Raw genomic sequence first — 22,608 nt, forward strand, 5'->3', positions numbered from 1 at the left:
GAAAATATCATTCATTCATTCACCCATTCATTCATTCTAAAGAGACTCCCACAAGTGACAGAAGGTCTGGGCCTCACACAACCAGGAGCTTGAAAATGCCTTTTATTTAGATATCACCTGATGTCCACCTGCTGTATCTCTGGCTGCTCCTTCTCTGCCTCTTTTTCAGGCTCATCATATCTTACTTGACTGCTAACACTAGAATTCCCCAGGGCTCAGTTTCAGGCCCAGCTTTCTTCTTGCTTCGTACCTTCCTCAGACAATTTTATTCTAGACCATCGTGTTACTTAGCGTTAGTGAATCCCACACTTATTTCTCTGGTCCAGACCTCTCCTCTGAGCCCCAGATCCTTATTTCTAATCCACTGTTCTACCTCTCCATGTGAATGTTCATGTTGAAGACTGAACTTGTGATTTTCTTCCCTCCAAATCAGCCGTTCTTTAGTGTTTCCAAGTTCGGTGGAGGCACAACCTTCCACCAGTTTTCAAACCAGAAACTTGGAAGTCATTCCCGAGTCTCCCTTCCTCATCTCCCTCTTCCTACAATCAAACTCTTGCCCTTGTGTATGAGTATTTACCCCCCCAAGTGGCCCACTTTGGTCAACTTTCATTGCTACCGCTCTGTTCTGGTCCTCTCTTGCCTAGACCCCTGCTGTCGCCTTCTAACTAGTCTCAGCATCCGCTCTGGGCTCTCTGCACTGAGCCACATTTTTTTCCACAATGTAAACCTTACCAGGTGACTTAAAACATCCTAAGGTTGCCCACAGCTCCTCATCCACGCTGCCTTGTGGTGGGTCCTTACCTGCCCCTCCAGTTGCCTCTCGGCCACTCTCCACTTTGCTCTTTGCACTGCCGTCCACTGGCTTCTTTGTTCCTCAGGCTCATTCACCACAGGAATTTTCAGCGTCTCATCCTTCTTCGCCTCTCCTAGTGATCTCTCCTCAGCCTTCCTACCTCAGCTGAACAGTCTGTTCCTCAGAGATGCCTTTTCCTAAACTTCCCGGCCTTTATTAGCAGATATTAAACACCAGAAATCCCTCCCCTCTGAACACTTACCTCAGTTTGCAAGTTTATATTCATTAAAGTGGCTTTTTTGGTGAATGTCATTTCAGAAGAGCCTAAGCTCCATGAGAGTAGAGGGGCTATGGCTGGTTCTGTTCTCTGTATTTCTCCATCCGCGGCACAGTGCCTGGCACATAGGAGAGGTTTAAAAGTTCCATGACTGAATGAATGAATGAATGAATGAATGAATGAATGAACAGTGTGTCTCTAAAGCCCTGACAAAGCAATTACAACAGTCGACACTATATAGCCATAGTTTGTATTACTCACTTATAAATAAAGCCAGGTCCAGGTGTGACTGCAGGTTGCACGTAACCTGGGTAGTGTAATGCCAAACCCAGCCAGTGTGAGGTGAAAGGACTCTCAGGCCTGCCTGCTGCATGGCCTTGTCCCGCCTGGTCTTCTAACACTGATGAGCATGTACTTGAAAAATGTTACACACATCCTCTTTAAGAACAAACACAAATTTTGAGGGACAAACAAGTTCAAGTCAATCATTGAAAAAAAGAAAAGTATTTGCCATCTCCTCAAGGGCCTAGTGCCACTAAAGACATAGTCAGGTTAGGTAACTATTCAGAAAAATTATCTCTATCCTAAAGCAAATGCCTTTCTCCTGCTCTATGTTTCAGAAGCTTAAAGGACAATTAAAGTAATTTTTCTCAAAACACAGAAAGTTCAAAAGTGAACTGATGGTCCCAGGAATTTCTAGCTACTTTTAAATAATATGTTTTCACCTTAAAAACAAAACAAAACAAAACAAAAAAACTCAAGTATTACTGGGTGCTCTGTTTGTAAGATAAAATAAAAACTTATTTTCACTGAATATTGGCATACGAAGTGATTAATGCCTTTATATATCAAAATTATTATACCTTTATATATAAAGCATAAATAATCTTTCCTCTATTATTCTACTTATTTATAGATTTGTTCCAGGATTAACTTAAGACAGATTACAACAACCTATAAAATATGGCAAAATAATATAACATAAATAATTTAAAAATTCAAAGGAAAAACAAGGTAGGGACAGGAAATAAATTTAAAAATGAGGTCAGTTAAAAAAATGCCTTTGTAAGAACTAATCCACTGCCAGACAATGCTGCTGGTTGTCTACACAAGTCATCTTGCCCTTTTTCTTTCTACAGGGTCACATGTCCTGTGCTCAGTGATGACTGATCTAAGAGCGTCATGGACCCCTAGCTGGACCATCCCTAGTAGAAAGGGATGTCCTTGTGTGGGACATTTGCAGTGAGATCTCTCACTTGTGGCCGGGAGCTTTCTGGCTAAGGCACTTGCTATGGTTTCTCATGGGGCTCTGCGCTTCCCAGCAGTTCACTCCAAAAGAAACACTCAGATAGAAATAACTCAGTGCCCGTAAAACGAAAAACAGGGCGGCACCTCAGGAAAAGCACAATATTGCCAAGACTAAGACCAAATGAGATGAGGGTCTGTAGGGAGCCACTCATTTGTCCAATGTGTTTAAAATCCCGAATGAAAACACCAGTAATAAAGACACTGGAATCAGCGATCCAAGCCAAATTGGCTTTCTCTTTTGACATAATTTATTGTTCACCTTGAGGTTTCATTTTCTGTGTGCTCCTTATTAAAACAGTTTTCCTTGAGCCAAATGAAAATGCATTAACAAATTAACTTAGAAAATGGGTGCAGAAAAGTTGTTCTTTGTAAACTAAACTTTGGCTTGTGAAGACAAAGTTCTAAGTATGTGTGTTGGCAGACCAATGGGGCAGGGAGAAAAAAGGGTCTAGGTGGTTCCCATGTGCTTCTTTAGAAAGACTATATGTCTTCCTCTGTGTATTTGCTCAGCAAAAGTGGAGGCATTCAACAGGACAGGGAAAGATCACATTCTAAAAAGAATTGTTTCCCCTTTGAACAATGACATAAGCAATTTTATTTTTATATGTAATGTAGTTTTATCTAGGAATCAGACTCCTTTCTCAGTTTATCTGTCTACGTATTTATATCCAGCTTATAAAGAAAAGAAACAAACATAATAGCACTGCTATGACTACTTGAACCCACAATTCAGCTGCTAGAGCTGCCAGCCTACCAGGAATAGCCCCCGCTTCCATCCCAAACCTGAAGAAGCCCATTTACTATTTTAATGACAAGAACGTGCTAATGTGGGCACATGAAATGTGACCTTGGAAAGGAATGCTCTCCATACCAGGAAGTCTTTGAGAAGGCTTGAGTTCTTGCCATAACTAAAAATCTGATGATACATTAGCGATGACTTCATCCCCAAATGAAAGCCAGCTGCCCTCTTCCGTAATCCTCAGGGAGAATCACACCTAGAAAAGACTACTTTGGAAATAACATGCAGGAAAGAGACTTCCTTTTCTCTTTTGGATAAAATGAAGGAACCAGTCTATATGAGTACAGAGGGTATACCTTGCAGACCCTACTGGAAGGGCCTATGCTTCTCCACTGAAAGCAACTGCAGAGGGCTTAACAGAGACAAGTAAAAACAACAGGAACAGTAAAAAGGAGAAAAAATGGCTAATGGGGTTTTTCTGTGGGGCTCATGAATGACGAGTGTAGCGGTGACATGGTCTCCCCCAATGTAAGCTTTGCATTCCAGCAGTTCTGATCCTTCAGTCTTCATTGCACATCCTGGCTTTCTCTTTAGAAAAATGGGACGGTTCCATTCCAGTTGATGGAGGCCTCTCTCCACTTGGTTCTGATTACCATCTCCACTGGAGAGAACCACCTTCCTGGTCTGTGTTCGTCGGCACGTTGATTCCTTTCCCAGTGATGGGAGTGAGTATCTGAGGGAGGAACAGCTGGCATTTAGACCCCAGCCTGTGTACACCATCCCAGAGGAAGCCAGGAAGGAAGGTAAACAGGATGGGTGGGCAGGAGTTGGGCTTCGCAAGCTGTGTTCCTAGAACTGGTTAAGCAGAGAGGGATGGGATATAGAAACGGCCCATACAAAACAAATGTGTGGTAAGCTGGGTCTTTGTGTATTTTGGAACATGAATATTGATAAGTCATGTTCAGTATTATAATGCACGGTCCAACAGCATAACGTAACACATAGTGCCAGGTGTAGGTCACTGGATGATGGTGTCAGGAAAAACAGGAGAAGGGGGGAGCTATCACCTCTCAATGCTTCTAAAGGTACATTTGCATTTTGGGGTGAAGGGTGAGGTATTCTAGTGAGGTAGTCAAGAACTGGGGTCAAGGCCCGTACTTGTTCCAATATGATGTGTGATAAGGTACTTAACATCTCTCAGCCTCATTTACTTAATTAGTAACGAGTTACTGGCCACCTGAGTTTCCTCTATGTAAAAGTAGATATCATAGTATCTATCTCATGACTGTTGGGAGAATGTAATGAGATAATATATGCAAAGCTTTCAAAACAGCGCCCAGAACAGAATGTTTGGGATGCATGTAACCTAATTAAACAATGATGCTTTCCTCAAAGAAGACAGTCAAGTAGAAATGATAATATATTTTAAAGAACATATTGTCAATGTCCCACTAAATTAAATTTCCTAATATATAGTTCTCATTATTAAAGAAAAAGAATTAGGAGCTTCATAGATAAAACAGTCACTAAGCTACTTTTCCAGATTTAGTCAGAATAATGAAAAAGGCTTAATGCCAGGACTGGGATGCTAAATGCAGAGTCACACATCAAATCAACAAGGCTCCGTCGGTGAAGCCAAGGTATGGAGACAGACTTCCGGTCTCATCACTCTTGTTCCCTTGTCCAAAGGGCCAGTGTTTAAAGACCTCTTAAGGTTAGTCTTTTCTCCTTATGAGTTAAAAAATAAATGTGGTTGAAATTGAAATGAAATGACCCCTGTAGTTGTCTGCTTTTCCCATTGGACTGGACCCTCCTAAGGTTTGTAGGGACTGTGCCTTAGTTCATTGCTTTCTTGGTGTCAGGCACAGCGCCTGGCACTTAGTAGGCCCTCATAAATGCTTTTTGAACTAATCTGAACAGAAATGCACCATCAGTTTAGTTACTTATGTCAATGGATGATCATCTAATGTTCGATTGTGGGATTGAATTGGCCACTTGAAACCCCCTTTTCCCCAACCCCGTTTGTTTTTCCAGTTATTTCCTTAGGAATTAAATGCCTTGTGCTCAAAAATAAAAGACCCTGGAGAAGGCTTTTTGGAAATTTGACTACACCGTGTAGTTTTTCTCTAACCTAGAGGTTGTTTGTTCCTGTGTGCTACTTCTAATCCTCTGCTTTTATTTGCAGCACGTTTGGAATTCCCAGGTTACAGTCCTGGGGTTTTGACCCATGGGGTTCCTGAGTTGGTTTCATTTCAGAAATGAAGCCTAAGCATTTTCCTGCAGACCGAGCATGAATACCCACACAGCTGTTAAACGTCGCAGCCCATCTCTTGGAGCACCTTAAAGCACACAGCCCTCAGAGGCTGAAACGCTCACCTATTGTAAGATGCGCAGGCTTCTTCTGTGAGGGCTGGCCGCTGTAAAAGCACAGATCAAAGAGACGCTCCATTTTCCAGTCTGATAAGAGCTCCCTGTTTGTGCTAAAAAGGACACTGTAATTTCCACTGATGTTGCACAGCCAGATGGGTAATTTGGGAGTCTTCAGCCTGCTGCCCACCTGGCAGGGGGGAAAGGAGTGCAGGTGAACATACAGATGTCACCACATCACGGTAGATGCTGACACGTCATCATGATCACAGAGCAGCTCTGAGGCGTCTTGTTGCACTCATAGCCTGCAGAGCACTGTGTGTACAGTAAGATTTGAAACGAGAGCTTCATCGTGAATGAATTTACATTTATGAATGGGTGGTGTGGTGGTGATGCCGCATTTTTTCTCTTAATAGATTTTATTTAAAACATTTTTTTGAGGGTAGCCTCATGGAGAAGGTGGAACCACTTTCAGTTTGGCTTTGAACCAAGGTAGAGAATACATAGATAAACTGAAATATAAGTGGAGGGATGGAATAAGGGAACTTTAATTTCTCTTTTTTATAGACCAGTGTAATTCCCACTAGTATTGTGTACTATTTCCAAGATAGGACAATATTTTATTCAGCAGGTGTTTAGACTTCTGATAACACTAACCGTTTAGAATATAGAAAAAAGAATATTTAGGATATAGAAAAATGCAATATTTTGAATATAGGAAAAAGCTTCAGGGAAATGAGGGGAACACACATACACATATGTTCACATATCCTCATGTTAACATGTAGATCAATTGTGGAGATATACAAGATGTGATCAAAAAATACAGTGAATGTTTAAATTAAAAAAATTTATTACAGTAAAAGACACATTGCCATGAATCCCTCTCAAAATACTCTCCCTCGCTTTGAACACACTTATCCCATTGTTCTTGCCACTTTCTGAAGCAGCTCTGGAAGTCCTCTTTCGTGAGTGTCTTTAGTTGCACTTTCATGGCTGCCTCAATGTCCTAAGTCGATTCAAAACATTTACCTTTCACAGTCATTTTGACTTTGGGGAAGAGCCAGAAGTCGCACAGTGCCAGATCCAGTGAATAAAATGGATGAGAACACTCTGTAATGTTTTTATTTGACAGAAATTGCCGTACCAGAAGTGATGTGTGACACGGAGCCTTTCCACTGTGACCGAGAACTGTGGTGAATGCTGGTGCCGAGCGTCATCCAACGGAAAGGCAGGGATCTTCAATAAAGGAAAGGGTGCATCGAGCCTTAGTAACAGTGTGTGACAAGTTTCAACTTGTTTGGTGCAGTCAGTTGGGTGTGAGCTACGTTGAGAGAAGGTGTGTTTTAAAGTGTGCCGTAAATCATCCTCCATTATGACAATGCTCCGTGTCACACATCGCTTCTGGTACAGAAATTTCTGCCAAATAAAAACATTATGGTGTGTCCTCATCCACCTTATTCACCAGATCTGGCACCATGCAACTTCTGGCTCTTCCCCAAAGTCAAAATGATTCAGGACATTGAGGCAGCCATGACAGCACAATTAAAGACACTCACAAAAGAGGACTTCCAGAACTGCTTCAGAAAGTGGCAAGAACGATGGGATAAGTGTGTTCAAAGTGAGGGGAAGTATTTTGAGGGGGATTAATGACAATGTGTCTTTCACTGTAATACATTTCTTTTGTTTAAACATTCACCATATTGTTTGGTCATACCTCATACTTAGAGCCGAGTGTACCAGTTTCATATTACATATAATATTAAGTTTACTATTTTAACCAGCTGTTTTCTGCTTTTTTTCCAGGCAACTGTCAATGTGGCCTTGAATTATCATAGCTAGTGGATTAGCTTCACAAAAGCACCACTCTGGGAGGCTCTGAAGTAAAAGGGTTCTGCATACTTCAGTAGCCCCCAAGGGTATTATGGTATTATAGCACATTTCTATTAAAAATATCTACCACTTTGTTTAAAGAAGCAGAGAAACACATATTTTTTTAAACGATTGTCATCAGAACTCATTAATGTTAAAACCAATTTTTTCTACTTAAACAGATAAACATGAGCTACATGGGAAAAAACCCCATCATTTCCACTTGATGCCTGGGAGAGCAACTAGACTCTTCGCCTTGGTGTGTCTTACCATAATGGTAGGATCCCATTTTGTCTCTTTTCTTCTCGGTCCTCAGAGTTGTACTCTGGGTTCAGGAACAAATTTCTGTCTTATGGAAAATCCAGCTTTGAAAAATTATCACGCGTTTTGTAAATCCAAGCATGACAGGCTAACTTGACATTTTTATTTCTCAATAGTTCTCTTCAAATCTTGTTTTTATTTAGTTTAAATTCTTTGGTTATGGGTGAATCAGAGATGCTTTTGTCTTTAAGCTTTTCAGTTTTCACTACCATAGAAAAATTATATTATTGTGTTTGAAAGAAATGACCTCAGTTTTGGTTGATAGTTTAAAAAGATGTATGAGCCTAGCACCCCAACCTGCACTAGCTGACAGTGGGTGCAGGATTTTCTCATCTACTCACACTACAGTTAACCTCTCTGGCCTGAGTATAACATGAGCCTCTCACAAATCAAACGTGGGGCAAGTCGCCCACTGGCTGCATCTGAAATAAAACACAGAGGATGTGCCACTGAAGCAGCCGCATGTGCTTACGTTCCAGAATCCACCCCCAAGTTCAAAATAACATTGTAACCATGCATTAGTTATAACATAAGTGCTTCCTTAGGCCTTCTTGGATGGCATCTTCTATACTAAAATTATAGGTTCTCAAAATATGACATGGAATTATTAGGGTTGGAAAACTTGGATTAACTAATTGGAAATTGAGGGTGGTTTGTAGTAAAATGCCACTCATTTTAAGCTTCAGGTAGATATTCTGGCTGCTTTTAAACCAATGAAAGTTCCTGTAAAGTATGTCGAGGTTGAGGTAATAGAATATAGACACATATGATATTGTTTTACACACAATCTTTGTAATGCAGGCAAAATTCAACTGGCGCTCTGATAATATACTCTGCAAGGTGTGACACCACACTATTGTTACTATGCAACAGTTTTCTTTCCTGAACTCAAAGCTATTCCAGAATTTACTAGAATAGCAGGAAAATAAAGTACAGTCGACCCTCGTACAACACTGGGCAATTGATAATCCCTGTGTAATTTCTGACTTCCTCCAAACTTAAGTTGTCCCTCCGTATCTGTTGGGGATTGCTTCCAGGAACCCTGTGGGTACCAAAATTCACTGCTGCTTAGTCCCCTGTATAAAATAGTGTCGATTAATGCCTACTCAGCCCTCCACATCTGTGGACTCCCACCCGCAGATCGAAAACAGTACAGATATTTATTGAAAAATATCCACGCATGAGTGGACTGCACTGTTGAAACCAGTGTTGTTCGAGGGTCAACTGTCGTTACAAATACCACCACCTCCAACCCCCAGAGTGACCATCCAGAGACCCCACACTGAGCAGGCGGAGCCTCGCTGGCTTTGAGAGATTCTGGTGAAAAGGAAAATGTCATGCATGACTGTCCTGGTACTTTGGGCATTAAATCTCAGAGGAGAGCCTTATGATGATAGCTGAGAACACAGCAGGGTTAAAGTGAATCCTACAAAAAACAAACAAAGAACCCCACCCCATTGAATCCAGCCAAATATTGCACCTCCTTCTTTTCTTGGCAGACCACATAATCTGTTTGATTGGAATTTTTAGTTAAGAATTTGTATTGCTTTCAGGTAGACAGAGTTTATCAGCTATCTCCCCACCCCAGCAGGATTCTAAATATGTTTTATTGGTGAGATTCCACCAATGCAGAATTTGTTCATGCTGCCTCATGTTGCCATGGCAAAAAGGAAATTAAATTGTGATACAGTGGTGCTATAAATAAAATACCTTTCTTCTTAAGTTCACTCATTGTAATAAGCCCAGTAGGTTCGCATTACATGCAGCAATCAAATCTTTCATAACATGTATCATTTAAGCCAATGTATAGCTCCAAGGACAGGAAGAAGGATGGACAAATTCTAAACTCTGGAGAGCAAGAATTGAGTCCATGTAATTCCTTTTTTTTGATGCCATCTAGAACAATGGTGCTTAGAATGTGCCTTTGCGCAATGAGCTTGATATTGCAAGTCCCAAGGCCCCAGTCTGGTAATCTGCAAAGGAGGAAGGGGGTGGGAAACTTGTACTTTGTTTGCTGATTCCTGGAGATGATTTGCGTGCATAACTGTCAGTGGTCTGGTTCTCATCTCTGCCGCCTGGAACACAGAGTTGATGTAACTTCTCTCAGACAGTTTGCAGGTATGTTGGCATGTTTGCAGGATGCTCCCTCAGTGACTTACTGGGAGAGGGCTGTGGGTGCAGCTTCGCTTGGAACTTTCATGGTTGGCTTTCTTTCTAACGGTCTCTTTAAAGGGAACATGTAAAGAGGGAAGAGGGTACGACTGGTATACTCTGCCAGGGCTGCTGGGGGAGTAATTCCAGCAAGACTTAAATGGCTTTAGTCCCTTCTCAAAATCAGAGTTGATTTTTCTTCTCTGTGGCAGGTGTGAAGATAATGTGAACCTCCTCAGGCTTTCCAGATGGTGTTAGACTCAAACTGCTTTATGTTTTCACTTAGGTATGAGAACCTCACACTCAAACCTGTATCTTCAAATAGAAAAGTGACAGGAGGCTCCAAAAGACTGCCTCATCCTGTGGGTAGCTGGCCGTGTCCCGCAGGCACCGTCAGTCTGGTGGGCTCTGGGGGGCTTACTATGTCATCTAATGAGAACTCCATTTAAGAAAAAAAAATCTGCCCCACTGGGCTGTGACATTGGGACTGAAAGACGTGTGTTTTTGCAATCTCTGCAATTTTTATCCCAGAGTAAAAAGAGATGTACTTTGGAAAGACAGACAGCATTACACAATGAGTTTCACCTCAGCAGATTCTGTCAGGGAACATATTGGTTTTCTTTTCAGCTCAGCAACCTTTCTTATGTTAGGTTTTAATTGTCAGTGCATACATTTAGTCTTCCAATGTATAACAGGCATCCTAGGCAGGAGCCCCGAAATACCCATAACATGCTTATATATGCAGTTGGCATATTCATAGTTCGTATATGGAGTCCCCATGCCTTGGAGTAGAGAGGAAGAGAGTGACTGGGGTCTTCAACTCAGTGATACTTAAAATTATATCTGGCTCTCTTCTGAGCATGATTCTGCTCTGCCTGGTATTTCAGTTCTGTCATAAATTATTGTGAAATATTAGACTTCTGCATACACTGTAGTCCGATGGGTTCTGGTTAGCACATCTCTGAGTGCAACTGAGCTTGCCGCCTGGCAGACACCTGACAGATGCAGTCTGCCAAGCCAGCAGGTGAAGGAGGGAAGACACTTTAGAGAGTGTGTGCCCCAGGGACCTGCAGTTCACAATAAATTCAGACTCACAATTGCTCAAACCTAAAAGTCAATGGATAAGTCTCTAGCTTGTCGAGCACAGCTGTCATCCATTCTAAAGCCCAGAAATGATTCTGCCACCACCAAAATGTCATAGTGCAGCATCAGTGTATTTATTAGATTGGTGCAAAAGTCACTGTGGTTTAAAAGGTTAAAAAATAATAGCAAAAACCGCAATGACTTTTGCGCCAACCTAATATAATAGCTATTCAATTTTATAGAATGCAAGTCTACATCTATAAATGAATATTCAGATATGATAGATTATAAAAGCAACTCCAAGAATGGATGTTTGGTGTTTACCACGTTATCAGAAAACAAGCAACAATGACAATGACAGGCAGCATGGGTTTGAATGTAGACAGCTCTGGCTCATAACCCTGGCTCCGACACTTGGGCAAGGTGCCTACACTTTTCTCAAGTCTGGAATTTCTCCGCGCGAAATGAATGAGCAGACAGCAGACACTGGACTTAAACTAACACTGGTTATGACTTGGAGTGGAAGTGAGCCTTAAATGAGATAGGATATCATTGCAGGTGTCTCAGAGAGAGGCTGGCACGCAGCGCATACTCGCACACGTGGTGCTAGCATGACAGTGAATAAGGAAGCTTCACATACACTGTAAGACCCTATTTAACGCCGTCAGTAGGTTCTGAGACTTGAAGCAAAACGACATAGAATGCAACCAATTTTACCATGGACTAGTTGATATAAAACAAGGTATCCTATGGTATCTCATCAACATTGTAACAAAACGACGTTGAATGACATGATATTATCCGAGGGCCTGCTATACTTTCTTTAATTACCATTTTTAACAATGTTGAAAAAGTATAAAATTATACATATATACAGAGGGTGCCCAAAAAAATGTACACACATTTTAAGAAAGGAAAAAATGGTATTAAAATGAAGCTGATGGTAATCACTTTTAGCACCTCTTGTAATTGCGGAAGTCAAATGTGACTTGTATGCGTCTTTTGTTATCGGTATATATTATTACAATTTTAATATAGTTTTTTTCCTTTCTTAAAATGTGTGTACATTTTTTTGGCACTCTCTGTCTATATCGATTTTTAATAATATAGATGAGTTATGGATTGCTTTTTTCCCTAAAATAATGAGCTGATATAGAAAGAATAAAAAAGCACCTTCAGATAAAATAAACTTTATATGGATACATGTATACGTCTAACATATTCATCTATCTCAGCAGTTCAGTAAGAAAACTAACCGCCAGCCTATATTTGCTCTTTAATACATTTGTTCTGAAACCAAACTCCAGGCGCATGACAGAGACAACATAATGAACATTCTCAGGGTTTCAAACCATTAGTGCACAATTTCAGACAATTTTCTCTGAGGGCAGGATTCACAGGAGTCTCCCTGGGGATAGAACAGTGCGTCCAAGAAGGAAGGATGAAAAGCCACATTAGTCACTTTTCAAAAAGATAGAAGCATTGTGGATTTGATTTCTATGTCGATTTTAAAGCTAACCCGAGCAATTTGCATCCTTTGCCCTACTTTAACTTTGTGGGCAAGCATTACAGGGTGGTCCTGTTTTCTGGTACATTTTGTCCTCTTCCCAGCAGGAAAGCTCTTATTTTTTACCTTATGCCTCAGCCTCTTGACTGACTTAAAGCTCCTGGCAAACATCCACTTTGTTATTGGAGAATATTTTAAGATCTTCAGATAATTTTTGTTAGAGCATGATTTAGCAGCCCTATTGGTCTGAGCCGACTTGAGTAGAAAGAAATGTGATCTAGAGAAAATGATAGCACTGGATGCCTCTCAGGTTATTGCTCTCTCTCTCTCTCTCTCTCTCTCTCTCTCTCTCTCTCTCTCTCTCTCTCTCTCCCCGTCCTTTCCTCCCTCCCCACTCCCTCGCTCTCTTTTTGTGTGTGTGTGTGGCATAGTCTGTGATACAATCCCTTTTCTCAGAGCAACTTAGTAGCTATTTAGCAAACACCTGTTTAATTTTAATCTAAGGTAAATTCTGAAACTTGCCCCCAAAGCCTTGCACATGTTACAAAGGAACAGAAAGCTGTCAACCTTTCTGATAGTGAAAGAAGATACCCTTTCTTGTAATGTCAGTTGAAATAGCTAGTTTTCCAGTTCCACACAAAATGGATTTAACCATCCAAGCCTGACCAGATTGTTTCCCCTCTTTTTTTAGAGCAGTGGTTCAACCAGGGGCAATTTTGTCCCCCAGGACACATTTGGCAGTGTCTGGAGACGTTTTTGGTTGTCACACTAAGGGGCGGTCCTAGTGAGTGGAGGCCAGGGATGCTGCTACATGTCCCACAGTGCGCAGGACAGCCCCCACCACAAAGAATTATCCAGTCCAAATGTCAGTCGTGCTGAGGTTAAGCAGAAATTTCTAACCCTGGCTGCACATTACAGTCACTTGTGGGCTTTTAAAACTTCGGACGCCCAGGTGCTCCCCAGACCAAACAGAGTCATTGGGTAGGACTAGCTATACAATTTGTGAGGCCCAGTGCAAAATGAAAATGCAGGGGCTGTTGTTCAAAAACTATTAAGAATTTTAAGACAGCAAAGCAGAGCATTAAAGCGAGTGCAGGGCCTTCTAAGTGTGGGCCCTTTGGGGCCCAGGTCCTACATACAGGAGTTGGACACTATCCTGGGGGAGACCCGGGCATTGATAGTTTTAAAAGCTCTCCAAACGGGCCAAAGACTTTAACAAACACTTCACCAAAGGAGATATAGAGACGGCAAATAAGCATATGAAAAGATGTTCCACATCCTGTGCTATCAGGGAAACGCAAGTGAAACGACATTGACATGCCATGACACACCTATTAGGATGGCCCCAATCCAGAACTCTGACAACAGCACATGCTGGTGAGGATGTGAAGCAACAGGAACTCTCATCCATTCCCGGGGGGAACGAACGCAACGTGGTGCCGCCACTTTGGAAAGCCATTTGGCAGTTTCTTGCAAACTAAACACATTCTTAACATAGGATCCAGCAGTTATCCTCACCTCTTTTCACCAAAGGAGGTGAAAACTTATGTCCACACAAAAACCCGCACAAGAATGTTTGTAGCAGCTTTATTCACAATTGCCAAAACCTGGAGAAAACCAAGATGCCCTTTGTAGGTGAATGGCTAAATAAACCGTGGTACATCAATGGAATGTTATTTAGTCAATGGAATATTGTTCACAATATTCCAGGGCTATGGAATATTATTCAGGGCTATAAAGAAATGAGCCATTGAGTGTAAAAACACATGGAGGAAACTCAAATGCATATTACTAAGAGAAAGAAGCCAACCTGAGAAGTCTGCATACGATGCATAATATACATAGTATGTATAGCATACTATGTACATAGTATGATTCCAACCACATGACATTCTGGAAAAGGCACAACTATGGAGACAGTAAGAAGATTGGTGGTCGCCCAGGGTTGCGGGGAGGGAGGATTCAACAGGTGGGGCACAGAGGACTTTTAGGCAGTGAAACTACTCTGTATGTTGCTATAAATGTGGATACGTGTCATTATACATTAGAATGTACAACATAAAAGGTACGACACCGAGAGTGACCTATAATGTAAACAATGGGCCTTGGATAATAATGCTGTGTCAGCTGTCACAGGTGTACCATCTCGATGAGGGATGTTAATGACAGGGGGAGGGGTTCTACGGGAAATCTTTGTATCTCCCCTCAATTTTACAGTGAACTTAAAACTGCTCTAAAGAACAAAATCGACTAAGAGAACAAAACTCTCCTGGTGATTTCAATGTGCAGTCAGTATGGAGGTCACCGTTCTCTAGCATGTGCTGCCTGCATCTTTCCTAGAGCACTCAGTGTACGTGGCGGATTGGCCCATGGACTCGTCTGGCTCGTCTTTGTGTCGGACACAGAGCCTCACCATTAGGAGCTGCCAGATGAGTGTGGCTGAGTGAAGAAGCACTTTACCCTTATGCCAGGTCATCTATTATAAAGCCTTGTGTGTATAGGTCCCGTTTGCTTGCCAACAGGCTTCAGTGCTCATGACTTTGTTTGCTCTGCACGTCAGTCCCGTGGCTGCAAGACAGGTGTCAGGACGCTAATCAGTAGAGATGAGGAAACAGGCTCAGAGAGGGTCTGTGATTGGGCCAAGTCACACCTCTGTGAGTGGCGGGGCGAGGCCTCCTCACAAGTCTCCCGCTGTTCAGGCCAGGGCTGTTTCTAACATGCTACAGGAACGTCCTCCCTTTTATACCAAAGTGTGCCCAAGGGTGGCATGTGGCATGAAAGGCATCAGTGGCCCAAAGGGTGAACTTTATTTATTTAAATATGTATGAGGAAAAAACTAAATAGCATGTCAAGTCCAAGGCTTGTATTACTGCTGCAGAAAAGGTTAGATTCAAATTTTAAAAGTGAGTTGATTTAAAGAAACATATTAAGCAACTAATAGCAGAGGTGCTGTGGAGATATGACAAAGCTTGTGAATTACCTACTCAAATGACTGAAATATGAGAAACACTGTTTTAAATCTTTGTAGTTTATAATGAGGATATAGTGAAATAATATCGTGAAAGAGCTTTGTAATAGTAGACAAAGCACTAAAATTATTGTTGTGGTTTTTGTGTCCCCACTCCTTACCAATTGCCCCCAGTATATCCTGCCATTTTTCTCCAAACTGAGTCTTGGCACATTGCTGGGCTCTGATAGATACAGAATGCTAGACTGTGGACACCTACTGACCAGACATGGTGGAAAGAAAAGAAACATCTGTAAAACAAAATCTATAAATTTCCTATTTCTGACTTAGTTTTCCTTGTCATTATATGTATCAGATTCTAAGATGAATTCCCAAATTATCTGGAGTGATTAGGAACTTGATAGTAACGAATCCCAGTCTCTGTCCAGGGTATATTCAAAGTATTTCACATTTATACAGTAGAACTCTTTGCATCCATTAAATATGATGAAGGATATATAAATATATTTGTGTTTAATGAGAAAAGCAGGCTTCAGAAGAGTAAAACAAAACATATGTGTATTTGTATGAGAAAGAAAAGAAAAAGAGAAGGAGGCATTTTTAAAAGAATTAACCTGTGGGTAATGGAATTGGTGATGGGATCATTTTTTTACTTTTAGCTTATCTGTCACTTCTCATTTTTCTGTGACAGACCTAGATTTCAAACTCGAGGAATAACAAGCAAACTTTTAAGATACGTGTGCACACAAAATATTCAAATTCTAGCATAGAAACACACTATTGTCCGGATGCCATCACATGCATGATTTGTATGTATTGTGAGATGCTGATTGCATATAACACATTGTAGCTGGAGCCAACAGTAGGAGGAAAGATGGGTGAAACTATGGATGTAAAAGGACCTTGTAAATTGTGAAGCCCTGTGTACACAAAAGGAAGTTTGAGCTGGAGCAAGGAGAGGGAAGGCTAGGACAGGTGCTGAGCAGCAGGGGACTCGTTTGGTGTTGGTGGCTGGGAGAGGTTGCGAACCGAGAGGCCTGGAGGTTTTTGTCACCAAGGCCTCAAGGCCACTCCAGAGAAGTAGTTACTTTTCACAGAATCTACCTTGCCTTCCTGAGCTTTAGGATGAAAATTTTGGGAAATTTGACAGAAGCATTTTTGATTTGTGGTTTGAGATGAATACATTTGCTTCTTCATTCTCTCTCCTGTTTGTTTTTTTCCAGAATCTCATCTTACTTAATTCTCTGGTTGTGCTTTTCAACAGCACATTCTGCATTCTGGTTGTCAGAGGTTGTAAATCCCCTGAGCTGGAAAACTTTTTCAGAGGAGTTTCATGAGTGGGCTCCCCTTTTTTTTTCAGTGATTTTTTAAAAAAGTCTTTGGGTAATAGATGGACTATGTGCGTTCATTTGCATAAAGGATTGGGAAGATACCCACCAGCCGCTGACAGTGCTGATTTCTGAGAAGGGGGGGTCTGGAGCTGAGGGATAAAGGGACTTCCCCTTTATCTATATAGTTCAAGTTTTTTAAAAAAATTATTTGCACACTACAAGTGTTACCTGTACTCTACATAAAAACATATACAATAAAATATGAAGCAAGTAGAGTTGGCTATTTCAATTTAGACCTGAAAGTCTCCATGTACACATGTGTTTGGGGTGGGACGTGGGGAGGGTATGCAGGAAAGCAGTAAAGGCAAGCTCATATTTGAACTACCTGAATATAGAGACTTAAAAAAAAATGTCAAAATATTGACAGTCTGGTGGTGTGGTTGAGAATCAGAGCACACTCACCTGTGAAAGCCTGTCATCCTCGGAGGTGTCCTTACTCCACTGCAAATAGCCTATGTCACTGCGGGCCAGGACTCCGTGCAATAGTTCCTGAGACTTTCCGTTTTGACAGCCATTAAAGACATTTGGACTTGCTCTTCCAGTTAAAATCATGTTCACAACCGCCTAGATAACATATTTTTACAAATGTTTACATTTTAGGTAGCAATGACACAAGGACTTAATTTCTTTTTTCTTTTAATAATCATTTTAAAATGACCATTTCTACTGAAAAGAATGAAATCACACAATATATAATTCTGGAAAACATATGTCTTGAACATTTGGTAGTGTTAAAACAATAATTGATTGACTTCTTTTCTTGAGCCGCTCCCCATAACTTCCCACGTGTCCCACTGTGATCCTATTGCCTTTACATTCTTTTAAACTCTTTTAAACTTTGGTTTCCATAGTTGTGATTTAAGAAGCATGAAGCTAAGATGATTTTATGTACTTTTCTTTTAGCTATTAGGGATTTCTGCTGGGTCTTGGCAAGATGTTCCCTAATGTTTCTAGAACCTCAGGGATGTAGGGTCTCAGAGGTAAACTAGAAAGGACTGTAATGGAAATTGGAAGGTAGAAACTGATAACAAACTCAGGGTAGCATCTTAGTCTTTCACTTAAGATATAATGTATTTAATTAAAAAAAAAACAAAACTTAATTCAGATTCTACAATACAAAGTCAGTTGTCCAACCTACCTGCCTGCACAGAAAGCCTCCAGCGTTTGGTTGTAACAGATGAGCGGTGGAGACATCTAGGTCATTCTGAAGCCTGCAGAATGGGAGAAGCCATCAATATTTGGTCAGAGACCATGATGGCACCAGGAACCTGCAGCCTCTCCTCCCCTCAACCCCCGACACAAAGCAGCAGTCACATGGGCTCCCTCGCCACTGTCCCTCCCAAGTGCCTTGCGTGTTTCCTTCTCTCACTGGGGAAAGCTCGTGGGACTGGGGCTACATAGGTGACTGGGAAAGCTATGGACACAGTTGGGGGAAGCCTGTGATAAGTGGTGAGGGAGAAGGGAGAAGCTGCAGAACTCCCACATCAGAATTCTTGTGTGTGTGTGCTCTGATGCTGAGCTCAGGAGAGAAACTGCTCAGAGTGACAAGGGATGCTTGGCTTAGGGTGGTGACACATGGCCACTCCAGAGGGTGCTGGCTCAAGGCAAAGTTGAACAGACATTCAAACGGAAAATGCCAGCTTGGGGGTTAAGCCCATGTCTTGGCTATGGAAAGGCATCCTCTTCTGTTTCATCAGAGATCAGGGGGTGCGTTTCTACCCTGGCCAATATTAAAGTCAGATGAAATGTGGCTTCTGCTGTCACCCAGAGAAAGGTGCTGAGTGCTGCTATGAGAGCTGTGTTCTTGAAAGAACCTATTCACAGGACTGGAGGTCATCCTTTCTGTGATTAAGACTGAAAGACTTGGGTCAAACTGGGTGAGTTCCTTGGAGGCATCGGATAGAATTCAGGGCAGTGTTCCCTAAAGTATGGCATGACTCGAGGTGGTATAGAGAGGAGCATTTAAAATGTTTATAGAGATGTACTTAATACATGTTTTCTTTAGCACAGCAAATACACGATATAAAGGATATTAATGTTTAGGAAGAAGTTGATGTTTGAATGTGGGTTAATTTACAGAAAACTTGAGCAAATAATAATGTAGACCATAAAAATGTGATGGTGATATACAAAAGACAAGTTTCAGAAACATGGCTTTAGGGCTTCTAATTCTTCCCTTCTGGGGGCTCTCTATCTTTCTCTGATTCTCAAAAGCTGACTTTTCTTTCAGAGCCCAGAAGAAAGTCCATTTCCTCTAAGAAGCCTTCCTTGACTACCCTATCTGCTGGGGACCCTTCCCCCTCTGGAATCTGCTAAGTCTCATTGTCTTTATACCTCATTTGGTACATCAAGTACCACCTAGGACTCACCCCCTAGCTCTGTGTGCACCTCTTGTCTTTCTCAGATTAGAACCTGCAGGAGGTCATAGAACCTGCATATCTTCTTTTATTTGTGTTTCCCACAGTGCCAAGGACAGAGCTTTATACATCACAGAGACAAAATAAGTATTTGTGGATGTATTTTATTGTGCATGTAAATAGTAAAATATTTTATCTGAAAATTGTACCAATAAGCTTTGCTGTTGTTTGCCAATATTTATAACTACAAGAAGAAGAAACCGACTACTGGAACAAAAAGGCAGATTCAAACTTTCTTGATGACACCTATTACTATGGCCAAACTGACTACAGAAAAAGATGTATCAACAGCAGAGCATCCACTAGGACAAAAAGTGCACTCATGCTTCCAATAGGACATTAAAATATTTCCCAACGTGGTTTATGTGACCCAGAGCTATAGGAAATACATGCCCAAATATTTATAGAATTTACCTTTCAAATGTTCTGGAGAAGATCAGGCTGTAAAGAAACAGGATGACGCCATGGCTTGCTTCCCCTTTGAACTGTATGGAAAACAAAAGAAAAGCATGTTTGCCTGAAAGCAGTGCAGCTATGCATGAATTCAAGGATTTGCAGCCTGAGAGGTTTATTTTCCAGCTGCTGGAAGGACAGCTGGAGCTGTCTCTGTTTCCTTAGATCTAGCTTCACTCAAATGCATTCTCCTTCCCTATTTCAGGCCTGCCACTGGTATCACCATTCTCTTGATTCTCAACCTATGTTTCTTTCCTCCACGTCTATCTATCTATCTCTGACTTCTCTTCCACTCATGGCTAAGACATGGTGTATCTTTCCTCTTCATTTTTCCGGCATCTATCCTAGCCCAGACCCCACTGCTGCTCTTGGCTGGGCCCCCTTACTCAGCCTCTCCTCAGTCAGTGCGTTCTTCCTGGTTGGCCCATTAAACTTAGGGGGCGCAGAGACGCTTTCTAGAAATAGCTTTGGAGTCATACAGACCTAGGTTCCGAACCAGTTCTACTGCTTATTAACTCTTATCGACTGTCTTCTTTGAGTTTCAATCTCCTCATCTGCAATTGCAGGTAATACCCTTTCCCCAGGTTGATTGCAAAAGTGGAATGACACCGTGCACAATACCTACCTGGGTTCTTGGAACAGGCTAGATCCTCAGTAAAATTAGTATCTGTCCCTCTCTGAGGTACTTCTCCTCTGTTTTCTTGGTTAGGTTACTTTTCTACTCAGAACTTTCTGAAGGTGCCCTGGGATCTCCAGGATTAAATCCAAATTAACCAACAACCATTCAGGGCTTCGCATTGGTTTGCCTTATCTTAGTTTTCTGTCAGTACTCTACCTGCTGAAAGGAAGCTCCTTGGTTGACTTTCAAGGTGCCCAGGGCTAACACCTCTCCTCTAGGAGCATTGTATCAGGAAAGATGCTAAAATGCATTTATGGATTCATTTGTCCTCTTTGCTATCTCTGACGTGGCAGGAGCAGGACTCTCAGGTGGGAAACCAAATTCCTATGCCATAGGAACCAGTGCCAGACAAATTCCAGTGCCATAGGAGCCAGACAGGAGCCCAAACAGGTGTACTGCAGGGTGTGAGAGAAATGGGAAGAGCTAGGACCTGAGGCAAACTGAAAAACTCTTGTGTATTAGTGTCCTGTCACTGCAGTAGCAAATTACCAGAGACTTGGGAGCTTAAAACAACATGGTTTCATTATCCTGCAGTTCTGGAGGTTACAAGTCCACCATGGGTGTCGCTGGGCTTAATCCAAACTGCTGGCAAGTGTGTGTTCCTTCTGGAGTCTTTATAGGACGCTCTGTTTCCTTGCCTTTTCCAGCTACTATTAGGTTGGTGCAAAAGTAATTGCGGTTTTTGCAGTAGTTTTAATCTTTTAAACCACAATTATTTTTGCACCAACCTAATAGAAGCTGTCCTCGTTCCTTGGCGTGTGATCCCACATCACAAAGCCTCTTCTCCCCCTGCTTCCGGTATCTCGTCTCTTTCTGACTCTCCCGCCATCCTATTTCCCTTAGAAAGCCCCTATGATTAGTCGAGCCCACCAGGATAATCTCCCCACGTCAAAATCTTTAACTTAATCACATCTGCCAAGTCCCTTTGACCAGTTAGGTGCCATCACTCAGCCTGTCTGTCACAAGTTGTCTAATGGGAATCACTTTCAGCTAGTTGAGGACACGCCAAGTTATATATAGGTCTAGGGCAGCCAGCTTTTCTCATTTTGAGGGGAAAAGCTAAATATCCAGGTTTTTATGTGGAATTTCCTGATTGGTTTTGACTGTCACAGACTCAAAAACAAACAAACAAACAAACACCGTGTGGGTCGTAGGCTGCTGTAACAAATTACCAGAAATTTGAATGGCTTAAAACAACAGGAATTTATTGTCTCACAGTTCTGGGGGCCAGCGGTCTGAAATCAAGGTGTCAGAAGAGGGCCGTGCTCTCCCTGCAGCCCCTAGGGCAGTGTCTTTCCTTGACCTTCTGAGCTTTTGGTGGCTGCCGGCAATCCCTGGGGACCCTTGGTTTGGGAGCTGCATCGCCCCAGTCTCTGCCTTCATTGTCACATGCTGTTCTTCCTGCAGGTCTGGGTCTCTGTCCAAGTTTCCTCCCTCTTATGAGAATACCAGGCACTGGATTAGGACACACCCAAACCAGCATGACTTTATCTTAACTTGATTGCTTCTGCAACGAGCCTATTTCCAAGTCAGAGCACATTCACAGGTGCTGGGGGTTAGAACTTGAAGATATCTTTTTGGGGGGATGCAATTTGATCTATAACAGTAGGTCGACTGCTTACATATAGCAGCCCTCTGACCTCTACCTTGAGACCTCTGCTTTAAGATGGGACACAGGACTGGTACATTCTGATGGTGAATGGGGTTTGGGAAAGGTCTGAACCAGAGCTGATCACAGTGTGCAACCCCTGGTCGGGCAGTGCCCTTTATGATGTGTATGCATCGAGTCCCCCGTCGTTCAGGAAACGGTGCCAATCCTTCCCCAGTGTGGCTACGGTCCAGGTCAGCGTGGGTCTACTCGACACAGGTAGCTCTTGGGCCAAACCCACATGTGCTGTCCATCTGCTTCTGCTTAGGGCCTTTCTGACTTCTGCTAACTCTCCTCTTAGTCTTTGACGGGGGAAGCATGTGTGTAGATTCCCCTCTGATCCTCTGATTCTCAACTTTTAAGAATCCCTTACAGATGTGAGGGTCCTTCCTATTGAATCGGACTCTCCCAGGTCTGAGTTGAAGAGATGGAAGACAGAGAGGGAAGGGTTTGCCTCTTTTAGCTGGAAGGGTCATTTCTTCCATGGTTCCTCTCTATCTGTGTAACCTCATTAAACATCTCCCACACACAGCAAAGAGTCTGTGAGCAGGCTTCTAGCGTAACATTTCATCACCAGTATGTAAAATCTGTCATACAGGTTTTATTAGTTTCATATTACTGTTATAACAAATTG

General features: G+C 42.0%; 1 protein-coding gene across 1 annotated transcript in view; it reads right to left on the reverse strand.

The window, feature by feature from the left end:
- Positions 1-2,737: 2,737 nt before the first annotated feature.
- The window catches only part of MINDY4B (MINDY family member 4B), a 34,140-nt gene continuing 14,269 nt past the window's right edge, over positions 2,738-22,608 (reverse strand). Inside the window, exons 8-12 of the mRNA XM_033134826.1 lie at positions 19,609-19,679; positions 17,916-17,988; positions 17,180-17,341; positions 5,494-5,674; positions 2,738-3,850 (exon numbers count right to left, since the gene is read on the reverse strand). Of these exons, the coding sequence (XP_032990717.1) occupies positions 3,708-3,850; positions 5,494-5,674; positions 17,180-17,341; positions 17,916-17,988; positions 19,609-19,679 (630 nt within the window). The 3' untranslated portion in view covers positions 2,738-3,707. The remainder of the gene's footprint in view (positions 3,851-5,493; positions 5,675-17,179; positions 17,342-17,915; positions 17,989-19,608; positions 19,680-22,608) is intronic.

This window comes from Rhinolophus ferrumequinum, chromosome 2, assembly GCF_004115265.2.
Source record: "Rhinolophus ferrumequinum isolate MPI-CBG mRhiFer1 chromosome 2, mRhiFer1_v1.p, whole genome shotgun sequence".
NCBI lineage: Eukaryota > Metazoa > Chordata > Mammalia > Chiroptera > Rhinolophidae > Rhinolophus > Rhinolophus ferrumequinum.